The 12903-nt window shown below is 30.0% G+C and overlaps 1 protein-coding gene across 1 annotated transcript; it reads right to left on the reverse strand.

Annotated features, from left to right (window-relative positions):
• Positions 1-245: 245 nt before the first annotated feature.
• LOC112767187 (uncharacterized) lies at positions 246-1734 on the reverse strand. The gene is made up of 2 exons (XM_025813072.3): positions 1416-1734; positions 246-951 (listed from the first exon to the last, which is right to left on the reverse strand). Exons 1-2 carry the CDS (start codon positions 1575-1577, stop codon positions 325-327), a joined length of 789 nt encoding a protein of 262 aa, XP_025668857.1. The 5' UTR covers positions 1578-1734; the 3' UTR covers positions 246-324.
• Between the last annotated feature and the right edge of the window lie 11169 nt (positions 1735-12903).

A 12903-nucleotide genomic window follows, 5' to 3' on the forward strand; every position in this document is an offset into this window, starting at 1 on the left:
TTTTTTTACGTTGATTTTTATATATGTAATTTTTTTAGCAAAGATAAGGTCTGTGAGAGAGAGAGAGAGAGAGAGTTACATTAATGATAATCTGACAATGCACCTAAAAACCCGTTGTTTGAGTGTAACAATGACGCGGACTAGTTTTACTTCTGGTTCATCGGATTTTCAGTACTTTTGGTGCATGCAATTTGCCCTATATGTTGTTAAAGAAGTGAAATTATTGACGCAAAAGGCCGGAAAAATTACCCAAAAGCAGAACTATTGCATGCACAAGAGTTTTCATATGGCATTGGCCAATTAGGGATCATAAGGTTCCATATATCAATTGGCCCCCATACCAACTTCCATGTCAACATTGTAGTTCTTATGCACCTCGTTATTGTCACCCCCTTGCCATCCACAATCAAAGGTAGAATCCAAGAAGTACAAAATGAAGACTAGGACAATGCATGAAACAAACATCGGAATTGGTCCCAAAAGCCACATAAACAAAGGGAAAGAGAAGTAGATGGCCCGCCATCCTAGAGACCAAAAATAGCTCCCCTTGTTGAAAATCTTGGTGACATTTAACATCCCAAGTCTGAGGCTCAGTGTCGGCGTCGGCGACGACGGCACTTTCTTGAAGGGTACGTTAATGAGGATGCTTGCTTGGTTATAGTACCTTATTGATTGAACATTGAACATGAATGAGAGCAAGAAGCACAACAACATGGCGAAGAACTTCAAGGACAAAATGTAATCACTTATTCTATCACCATAGGCCTCCGAGACAAGGCTCTTGGTTTCTCCTTTGTGGTAGTAGCCACCATAGTTGCCGCCGCCGCCGCCGCCGACCATTAATATGGCTATGAGGGAAGAAAGCGATATGGCGGCGGTGGCCAAAAGGGTTGAAGCCATTATGTTGTTCCTCAAGGATTGCACTGCCAGAACCCCATGCCTTGGTATATCCTGTTAATTTAAATGTTTACTCTTCACACCAATATTAATTACATAAATAAATTTTTTAAAAATTTAATTAATTGTTGGAATTTTTTTCCAAAAATAAGTACTCATGCAATTGAATAAAACTTACAGTAAGACTATATTAGAGCCCAACAACAACAAAAAAAAAATATCTCAACAAAACTAAACAACTAGAAAAAAAAAAACATATTTTCTTGAAGTATGTTTAATTTTAGAATTTAATTAATTTTGATGTACTTGTATATATAGTGTAAATTAAATTCCTGTATTTAGATGACTTTTTAAGTATTATAATAAATTTAAAAATTAGTTATTTTTGTTTATTTAATAATATATTAGTTATCAGCACTTAACTTATATTTTTGTGTAGTTAGAATGATCTGTACTTAAATCTTTTAAAGTATAAAAAAAAAAATGTTATTCAGACAACCACATAAATAAGTACCTACCTCCATCATAGTTTCAACCCAGAGACGTCTACTGATTTCATTGACAGCAATAGTGGTTTTGGTGGGGTGCTTCAGAACTCTACGAAGAAGCCAGAAATGGTATATTGCCATTACAAGAAGACCACTTGGGACTAGTATGAGATCAATAACCCCCTTTTCCATTCAAAACCAAACAAGGATTCTGGGATCAATCTGGTTTCTGAATGAGAAAAAAAAGATGGCCTATTATGTGTTTGTTGAAAGAGTAGTAGAAGTTGATTTATTGATTTATATGCATGTCTCTTTGTGTGTGTGGATTTGTTTTTTCCTTTTTTGCGTTATTGGCATCCGTGAGTGAAATGAATCTTATAAAAGCATTGCATGTTAATTATTTAGATATTTAGTCCCTTCAAACATTTTTCTTTCAGTTTTTCCACATTTAAAAAACAAATTCATTAAGGGCACACTTTACGTTATATCCTATGTTTTTTATTGCATTAATATTCACTGTGCCTGTGTTTTGGGAGCAGAATAAGTTGAATATCATACTAGATATATACAGTAAAATTAGTTATTAAAATTAATTATTTGTATAAAATATATAACAAAATATAAAATATATGTTAAGAATTTAGGCAATAACTAGAGTAGCGCACAAGAGCTAACTAGCGAAAGCAAAATTTATCAACACACACAAAATTGACGGCTTAAAGCCTATGTCTAAAGATGACAAACAAATATTTTACTATAAAATAGAACAAATACGATTAGGTATCCTTTAAATATGATTTTTTATTCAGTTTTTTATTATAATAATTTAAAAAAAAATAAAACAAACACATTTAAATAGATCTAGTATCTTTTTAAAATTAAATATACATTTAAAATACAAACTAAATAAAATTAAAATTTAAAATTTAAAATTTAAAATTTCTGTTTCAGTTTTAGTATTTTTAATTATTAAAAGATTATCATTTAAATACACATCCAAAAATTAAATTCAATAAAATCAAAGATTTTAATTTTAAAATCCAAAAAGTAAATTTTCAGGGTTTTAATTATTAACTCACACATCTAAAACCCTACAAGAGATCATATTTTGAACTAATATGTTAGATATACTTTTATTGAATAAAATCTAAAAAACTTAGCTTAATTATTCATTTTAATAATTTTAAAAACAATAAAAAAATAAGAAATATTAGATACGTTTTTATCGAATAAAATATAAAAAAATTAATTTTATTTTTAACGTTTAAATTTAAATTTTAGATTTATGATTTGGATGTGTTTCAAATATATTTTGTAGATAAGTCAATAATTTTAGATGCGTAATAATTAAAAAAAATAACTAATTTTTACAAACATACATTTTAATAATTTTAAAAGCATTAATGTTCAAATAAGTAACCATAAAAAAAATAAGAAATATTAGATAAACTTTTATCGCATAAGATATAAAAAAATTAATTTTATATTAAATGTTTAAATTTAAATTTTAAATTTAAATTTATGATTTATGATTTTAATTGGATGTGTTTTAGAAATATTTTGTGTATCACTTAATAATTTTATGTGTTACAATTAAAAACAAAAACAAATTTTTTTGTACATTTTAATAATTTTTAAAGCATTAATATTCAAAGAAGTAACAAAAAATTTTAACTATTAAAAAAAAGAAATATTAGGTGAACTTTAATCGAATAAGATATAAAAAATTAATTTTATTTTTAATGTTTAAATTTAAATTTTAGATTTATAATTTTGGATGTATTTTAAAAATATTTTTTTGGTAACTTAATAATTTTAGATGTGTAATTGCTCCTTTATTTATCTTTAATTCGGTCTAATGATTTTATGTTGGTGGTCTTCTCAAATCATTCAGAGATAAAGATTAAAAAAATAAAAGAAAGAAAGACAAAGAAAAGGGAAGAAGAAGAAAAGAATTTTGATGCATAGACGGATAATTCATTTATTATTTAATTCAAATGTTGATATAATCTTATTAAAATTTCATTGGACAATGATGATGAATGAGTTTTGACTTTTGAGTTAGCATGCATAGTCACTCGAGTCAAATAGGAACAAAATGGCACGACTCATCTAATAATAATAATAATAATAATAATAATAATAAGTATGAACTGTAAATTTACCTGTAGAGGAATAACATTCTTCTATAAAAATTTTTGTGAAGAACGAGACAGAAGAAAAAAATAACGTACGAGAGAGAAACGTACAGAGAGAATGAAAAAAATATTAAAGTAACTACTTTATAAAGTGGATAGAAAGTGAGAAAAATTCTAGTATTTAAAATTTAAATTTATTTTAATTACTAACATATTTAGCTACAAATTAAGAATGTATTTTAATTAAAATTTAATTAAATAATATTATTTAAATTAAAAAACTTATTAAAGGCTCAATTTTAAAAGACACATAACATTTTCCAAAATAGAACAAACATACAAATAGGTAACAACTACACTTAAACCAAAATCTCTAGTGAGATAACAAAGAAATGACCAAATACTTAAACATATCCAAATTCCAAATACACCTAAAATACTCGTCGATACTAAATTAAATGGTGTATACTCTCAACTATAAAGAAATAAACAAAGAAACAAATACTCCTCACCAAGTATAAAGAGAAGACACATAAGACTAATACAACTCTTCTCTAAATAACCAAAAGAGAGACCAACAAATTGACTTGATATATGTAGAGAATAGTAATATTAGTGAGCATAGTTAGGAGTTAGGACTATTGTGGTGTATATATAAGTTGCTAAGGTCCCTAGTAAACACACAATTGAAACAGATTTAGAATAACAAGTTCTTTTTCACTCTTACGTAATTAACTTGTATTCCAAGCAATTCTATTTTCTCTAAGTTCTCTCATCTCTTCCGATTGAGTTCTTGGATTATATTTACATGGTATTCAGAGGAAGGTCGATTCATGGCTCTCCCCATTAATTAAAAAGGTTTTCTTTCTCCTATTCAAAACAGATTGAATGACTCTAATTTTCTCACATGACAACAACAAGCACTCTTTACCATCATGGGTCAAAATCTTGGAGATCATCTTCAAGAAGAAAAATTACCACCTGAATTTGAATCTGCTGAAGCTCAAATTGCTGGAAAAGTCTCTAAAAAACACATTAAATGGCTTCAATGATACTAGAATCTCAGATCTTGGTTGCTTGCATCTGTTGATTCTTCCTTCAAGAATCGCATTGCACATTGCTCTTCAGCTCTTAAAATATGGCAGAAACTTCAAACTCACTTTGCTGAAACGACCAAAACAAAGATCAAACAATTACAAACAGCTCAAGATTATTAAAAAAAAAAAGAATCTCAAGATCACTGAATATTTGGCTCAAATCAAAGAAGTTGTGGACTCTCTTATGGCTATAGGTTATTCAATTACAACTGAAGATCACATTGAAGCAATATGTGAAGATTTATCAGAAGAATTTTCAAGCTGTATTAAATTGGTTCTGGCCAAACCTGAATCATTTTCCATTGGTGAAGTAAAAAATCTGTTGATTTCACACGAAGAAACAATTGAAAAGTTCAAACAATTTTCTATTTCTCTGGCTCATGTCAATCTTGCTCAAATTCCCTTATCCAATTCAAGATCGTTTTTTTGACCCTATGGTAGAAGGTGAGGTGGCAGAGGTGGACGATTCTTTAAAAGAGGTAGAAGTTTTTGGCAATTGAATAATCATCAAAGCTGCCAAGTTTGTGGAAGAATTGGCCACACTGCTCTTCAGTGCTTTTACAAGTTTAATCACATTTTTCAAAGTATATCTCATTTACAACATTCCAGTCTTCATCATCCAACATAGCATAACCACCTCCTGCATTCTTTCATAATCCTCAATCCTTTATTGCTACTCCTTCAATATCTTTAGACACTTCTTGGTACGTACCCAGATTTTGGTGCAAGTCATCACTTGACGCCAGATGCAACAAGCTTTGTTCTTGATTCTAACTACACTCGTCCAGATCAGTTGTATTTTTCTAATGGTGCAAGTATCAATATTCAAAAATTGGACATTCTTTATTACAAAATTCTACTACTAACAAGATTTTTATTTTGAAAAACTTATTGCATGTTCCTACTCTTGCAAACTAAAGAACTTAATCAGTGTTTTCAAATTTTGTTTAGATAACAATGTGTTTTTCGAATTTTATCCTTTTCATTGTTATGTCAAATCTCAGATGTCCAAGGAGGTGCTCCTTCAAGGAATACTTAAACAAGAACTATATGTTTTTGAGAACATGTATATAGCTAGACAGATTAATGATTCCAAAGTATTTCAATCTTTTCTTGCTATATGTAAATCTAATTTAGAACTTTGGCATAGAAGATTAGGACATCCATCACTTATTATTTTTGAGATTATTTTTAGACACTGTAATATACCATGTTCAAATAAAACTGAGTTTGATTCTGTTGTGTGTGAAGCTTGTGCAAAAGGCAAAATGCATACCTTACCTTTCTCTTTGTCTAATATTGTTTTTACTGCTCCTCTTGAATTAATTTACATTGATGTATGGAGTCCTGTCCCAATTGTTTCCAGATCAGAATTACTATATGAGCATTGTACATGTTTACACAAGATACACTTGTTTATACTTAATTCAAAAGCTCAAGTTCTGCAAATTTAACAACAATACAAGTTACTTTTTGGGTATGCTCCAGAGTCAAAAAATTTCAAATGTCTTGGTAGAAATGGTAAAATCATAATTGCAAGAAATATAATTTTTGATGAGAAATATTTCCCTTACTCATCTGTATTTGCTGTTCGTTCTTCCAATTCTACTGCATTTCATCCTAATTCTTCTACTTCTGCCACTAACATGCTTAATTTTTGTCTCAGATTCCCTCTCCTCTTACTAAATCTGATCAATTGTCCACAATCCTTCATAATCATCCTGCTAGTACTTCTGAAGAACTTGTTTCTGATCAACCTCAATATATTGAAAACAATTCTAATCATATTCTTATCACTTCTCCTTCTACTTCTCAAAATTCCTCTCTATCTTCAAATAAAATCCCAATATTAGGGATTGAAATTCAACCCCCTAGAGACATTGAAATGACAAATCAAACCACTACTATTACTAATAGGCACCATATAATAACCAGATCTAAATCTGGTTTATGTCGACCCACAACCTTGATAAGTGAATTTTCAACTTTTGATTTGATCAATAACATACCTAAAAATGCTTCTCGAGCCTTAAAATCATCACTTTGGTTTCAAGCAACGCAAGAAGAATATTCTGCATTGATGAAAAACAAGACCTGGCATCTTATTCAACCTTCTTTCAATGCTACTATTATTGGATCAAAATGGATATTTACAATTAAAAGAGGTGCTGATGGTGTTATTAAAAAGTACAAGGCTTACCTTGTTGCTAAAGGTTGTCATCAAATTGTGGGAATTTGACTACTCTTAAATTTATAGCCCTGTCATTAGACCCATCACCATCATGATAGTCCTCTCTATTGCTATTTCTAAGGGTTAGTTCTTGAGACAGTTCGATTTCAATAATGCTTTCCTTAATGGAGAGCTTACTAAAACTGTTTACATGACTCCTCCACAACGCATCTCACCATCTAATCCTCATCTTATATGCAAACTTGACAAAGCTATTTATGGTCTAAAGCAGCCATCTAAGATATGGTTTCACAAACTTAGCAGTACTCTTTTTAACCTTGGTTTTACTAATACTCGTGCAGATGCCTCTTTATTCACTAAGTTCACTCCAACATCCACCATATATCTTTTGGCATATGTTGATAACATTGTCATCACTCGCAATCACAATTCTGAAATTGAAAAGCTTATCTTTAAGAGATCTTGGCCAATTATATTTTTTTATTAGTTTGGAATTTAATTCCACTAACATGGGTGACTTACAATCTCTCAGTGCAAGTATATTTCTGACTTGTTCAAATGAGCTACCATGCTTCCCTTAAAATCCCATGTTGCTTCTCACAAACTAATGTCTCCAAGTTAAGAACCATTTTAGGATCCAACTCTCTATAGGTCAATTGTTGGGGGGATTGTAGTATGCTACATTGACTCACCCTAAGATAGCCTTTACTGTCAATAAGGTCAGCCCGTTTATGCATGCTCCCTTAGAAGATTATTGGAGAGCAGTCAAGAGAATCTTAAGATATCTTTTAGATAGGCTAACCATGGAATACATTTACCTATGTTAGAAACAAGAAACTAAATTGCACAAAGGATTTGTGTATTATTGAGTGCATTCAAGTTATCTAAAATGATAAAAATATAAAATGATATTTATAGGTGATAAGAGAATGAATATAATAAAGACATAATATTCTATAATAAATATTTAGATATATTAAATAATTCTAATGAATGCTAATTGATCCTACTATATTCTAACAACCTAAATGCACTGATTTTCGCCTTCTTACTTTCATAGATGCTGACTAGGCTACTAATGTTGAAGATAGGAGGTGTACAAGTGGTTTTTTGCATTTTCCTTGGCAGCAACCTTTTGGAGTATTAGAAAGCAAAACACTGTAAGCAGGTCCTCTACACAAGCGTAATATCATTGCCTTGCAGAAGCAACAACTGAGACTATATAGATTTAGAAGTTAATCTACACAAACACAAAAATTGTATTCATACAAATCTCCAACATGAATATAACCAAGCCACCAATCATATATGTGAATACATAAGGCAAGCTACCAAATATACATGTATGTGGATACACAAAGTCAAGTCATTAAACATACATATATGTGAATACAAAATTTTAACTTCTTGCATTTACATCTAAAGCCACCATGCATACATGTTCAAACTTTTTAACCATTTGATCAATGATATTTCTTCAACATTATACTAATGCATGTAACCACAGTTTAATCACCATGCATTCAAAATTGATTTTGATTTTTTTTTTCACGGTACAAATTAAAAATATTTATACTCAAATATATAATGATTGATTTAGTACCTTATTTTTAAGGTGTACATAGCTTTTTTATTGTTTGAATAAAGTATCGTTTTTTTCCTCAACGTTTGAGATAAATCCTATTTGTGTCTCTAACGTTTAAATCGTCCTATTTATATCCTTAACGTTTGTAAAAGTGATTCAATGTTATCCTGCCGTCAATTACACATCATGAGTGCTTTAGTTTGAGTTTTAAAAATCTCTTCTTGAAGTTAGAATACAAATATATGGGATAAAATCGATGATCTATTCTGAAAAATAGTTCATCAAATGTTGAAACTAATTCCTACAACATTTACATAATTCACTTTTCTAAGGACATAATTGAATCTAAACACAAATAGTGGGTATAATATTAAAATCGAACACATCCAAGTGAGACCTAATTGAGAATGAATACATCCAAGTGAGAATAATTGAAAAATATAATCTGATTTGTTAGTATAATTGATAATAGGATAACATTGAATCACTTTTATAAACGTTAAAGATACAAATAGGACGATTTAAACGTTAGGGACACAAATAGGACTTACCCCAGGCACAGACCCAAGCATCATGGTGGGGGGCACTTGCCCCCACTCTGATTTGATAATTTTAAACAAAAAATATATATATATATATATAATATGTTCCCATTTTAAATTTTAAATGACCTCACTACAAATAAATTAAGCTCAATTATTAAAAGCCCCAAACCCATTTTATCTTTCTATTATTTTTACTATTAATTAACCTAATTATATTTAGTCTTCTTCTATTCTCAAATTCCAGCCGTCACTCATTTATTCTCTTAAACCCTTTTCTTAGTTTCATATTTTCAATCTTCTTTTTCTATTCTTTATCTAGTGGTCATCTTCGCTTCATCAAAAGGTAAATTTTAAATTCTCTATTTTGTTTATATAGCTCTCTATGACTCTATGTATCTTTCAATTTCATTGTTTATCTTTTTGATATTTTCAATTGTAAATTTTAATTCAAATAATTATAATTTAGGTATTAATCTATTTTTTATTCTCTTCATGAATTTATATATTTTATTTTATTCTCAATTTAGTGATTCTTATTATTTATTTATTTATCTTTCGTTCTATTCTATTATATGTAATTATATTGCATATAAATTTTTAAAGTGAATTGATCAATTTACTAATTTAGAATATATATTATTCAAAAAACATGTTGTTTATCCATTAGTGTTTCTTCTATTGAAATTAGCTTTGATTCTACCTGTGGCAACGGCATCAGTTGAGAGAACATTTTCTGCTATGAATATCATAAATAGTCGACTTCGTAATCGAATGGGAGATGAGTGGTTAAATGATTGTTTGGTTACATATATAGAAAGAGAGACATTCAATCAAGTTGATAATGAAACAATTATTCAACATTTTCAAAATATGAAAACAAGAAGAGAAGTATCTTCAAGATTTGAAGCGAAGAAAGTTAGCGGCTAATGTAATTTTTTATTTTTTATTTAAATAATTAATGTGCATTTTTATATTTTTAAATTTAAATTAATATATCTTTTGATAGTAGTGTATATTATTTTTGCCCCCCAACATAAATTTTCTGGGTCCATCACTGACTTACCCCAAACGTTGGAGACAAAAACGATACTTTACTCTTATTGTTTTAATTTGGAGTACGTTTTGGTGTGACTAGATTATTCTTCGGTATTTCTTGATGACTTTAATTTTTGTACTTAGTGAAATTTCAACAATTTTTTTGAGTAAATAATTATTATGTACTTTGAGAGATTAGGTTTTTGGCAAAAATAAATTTAGAAAGATGTAAAAAAATGACTCTTTAATGATTTTTTTATTTGACAAAATAAACTAAATATATATAAATAAATTAATAAAATATTTAGTTTAATTTATCAAACAGAACATATTTTTTTGATATTTTATTATTTACATCTTTTGATATTTATTTTGTTAAAATTATCATTTTTGAAGGTCAAAATAATTATTTATTCTTTTCTTTTCTTCTTCTCTCTATGATGGCTCATTCTTAAATGTTTATAATAAACGTTTGACTCTTGAAAGAAGGAAACAAATGTGCACCAAAACCTTAATCTTGTCACAAACTAATTTCTGTCATACATTTATTTCTCCAAAACTATGTATGAATTAAAACTAGTCACAAAAAATTAAGGGCATATTTTGTTTTAATTTTTTATTTTTATTTTCGGTGTTATTATCTATCTATTTTTAAAACTTTGTAAAAAAAATATAATAAATACAAGAAGGTAAAAGTAAAAAAATAGTTTTTTTTTTTTTAAATCCAAATAAAAATAGCTACTTTGTGTTTTAGAAACATATTTTAAGAAAATAATAATAGAAATTTTTTAAGTTTTGATGCATTTAATATATTAAAAATGTAAATAAATTTAGAATTTAGTTAACATGTAGTCTAAGAACACATGATAAGTGTACTATTAGTGAAAATTTTTAAATATTTTTATTTAATGAATATAAAACAAATACATTAAAAATTTAAATTTTTTATATTTTCAATAAAAATTTTATTAATTTATAAATTTAACATGCGTCCTTATGGTACAAGATACATAAATCCATAAATTTATGCTTTTAATAACTTTTAATATATTATTTCTTTTATAAGTATTCTTATAATGTATCTTAGGTTCAAAATAAAATTGTTATTTATATACTAAAATCAGTTACTAAAATCAGCTATCAATATATTTATATATATACATATGTAATTTAATTTATTTTTAATGTATATTTATATTATAATATATATTTTATATTGATTGTTGATTTTGATGGTTGATTTTAGACAATTTTTGGCATACAATGATTGATTCAAAATAATAAAGAAGCTCGAAAACTCTTACATGCCTTGTCTTGATATTTTGCACAAGCAATTAAGAACACCCTGCTGTGGCATTTACAACTTGGGTTTCGAAACATAGATGCATGGGAGCCAAATTAAAACACCACATCTAATACGCATTTATGGCCCAAGTTCATCAGCTTCTTCAATGCTTTCTTATCTTCCAGGTGTGACAGCAAGCAGGCAAATACAAGTATGAGACCACTCAAAAGCAAAGTCTAAGCATGCATCTTTGAGAAATGCAATAGTTAATCCCTCATTTGTTCACAACTTCAGTTTTTACACTCTTTAATTTGAGATGGTCAAAATAGGTTAAATCGATTGGGCATTCCCATTTTTTCAACTTAAACGGATACAATTTTGTCTCTACAATTAAATCTGTAAAAACGAAATATTAAATAGATGGATTTAGCCCGATTAACAAAAAAATATATATATCGGGTTAAACAAATCAGCCAACTGCCAACGAACTAACTCAACAGACTCAGAGAAAGAGTACGTACTCCGTACTCAGAGAGAATGAGAGAAGGAGAGAGTGGGAGAGAGCGTTTGAGGGTGAAACACGGTGAAGAAGATGGCCATGCCATCGAAAGAGATAAGGGGGAGAGTGTGGGAGGGTTTGCATCAGGTGTGAAGGAGGGATCAAGTAAGGGCAACCTTAGTTCCAGGTGACTTCCAAGATTTCGTTCCGTGACAAGGTTATTGGTTCTACGGTAGCCACAGGGATAAATCGGGCTGAAGCTCTAGATGAGGATTCCATGGCAGTGGTCACTGGAAAACAAGGAGATCCCATGCCTCCAAGAGTTTGCTTCTCCGAAGAGGCTAGGAACATCCTTTCTGAACCATATAAGGAAGCAATTGTGATTAAGGTTCTTGGAAAAAACCTTAGTTACACGGCCATGTTTCACAAATTGAAAGGGGTATGGAGGATCACCGGTGGATATGAAATCTTGGATGTGGGTTTTGGATACTTCCTCGTTAAATTTGATCGCATGGACGATCGAGAGAAGGTTTTACTAGGGGGGCCATGGATGATCTTCGGTCACTATATTGCGGTCAAGCCATGGACACCGGATTTTAAACCTTGTGAGGACACTTTCGGGGAGACTATGGTTTGGATTCGAATCTCTGGTTTGAGCATATGGTACTATCAGGATAAAGCCATGATGAGAATCGCTTCTGCTGTGGGAAGACCAGTCAAGGTGGATCTGGCTACTAAGTTGGCGGAAAGGGGAAAATTTGCTCGGGCTTGCGTGCAAATTAATCTTGGTTTGCCGGTGGTCCGGAGTGTGATTGTCGATGAGTTTGAATATAAGGTGGAGTATGAATGCTTACACCTTATTTGTGACAAGTGCAATTGTTTCGGGCATCCAGCAACTGACTGCAGAATGACCCCAATAGATTCAGAAAGGGTGGATCAAAAGGAAACATCAGTGACCGAGACGGCGGCCCGGGTGGTGCAGCCACAGGAAGCTTCAAAAGAGAAAATTTTTGAATTTGGATGCAATCCCAAAGAGTCAGTGATAGTTGCAGAAATTGGAGAGGAATTAGATGATAAGTTGCATGGGAAGGAAGTGGGGTCCCAACATTTGGAAAATGAGGCTGGCTGGACCAAAGTTAGCGG

Source organism: Arachis hypogaea, chromosome 17, assembly GCF_003086295.3.
Source record: "Arachis hypogaea cultivar Tifrunner chromosome 17, arahy.Tifrunner.gnm2.J5K5, whole genome shotgun sequence".
NCBI lineage: Eukaryota > Viridiplantae > Streptophyta > Magnoliopsida > Fabales > Fabaceae > Arachis > Arachis hypogaea.

What these genes read in the sequence shown, in the direction of transcription:
- LOC112767187 (XM_025813072.3), bottom strand. Translation starts at nt 1,577, where the DNA reads ATGGAAAAGGGGGTTATTGATCTCATACTAGTCCCAAGTGGTCTTCTT. An exon ending in GGGTTGAAACTATGATGGAG is followed by an intron (nt 952 to 1,415) that starts GTAGGTACTTAT and finishes TTAAATTAACAG; the next exon opens with GATATACCAAGGCATGGGGT.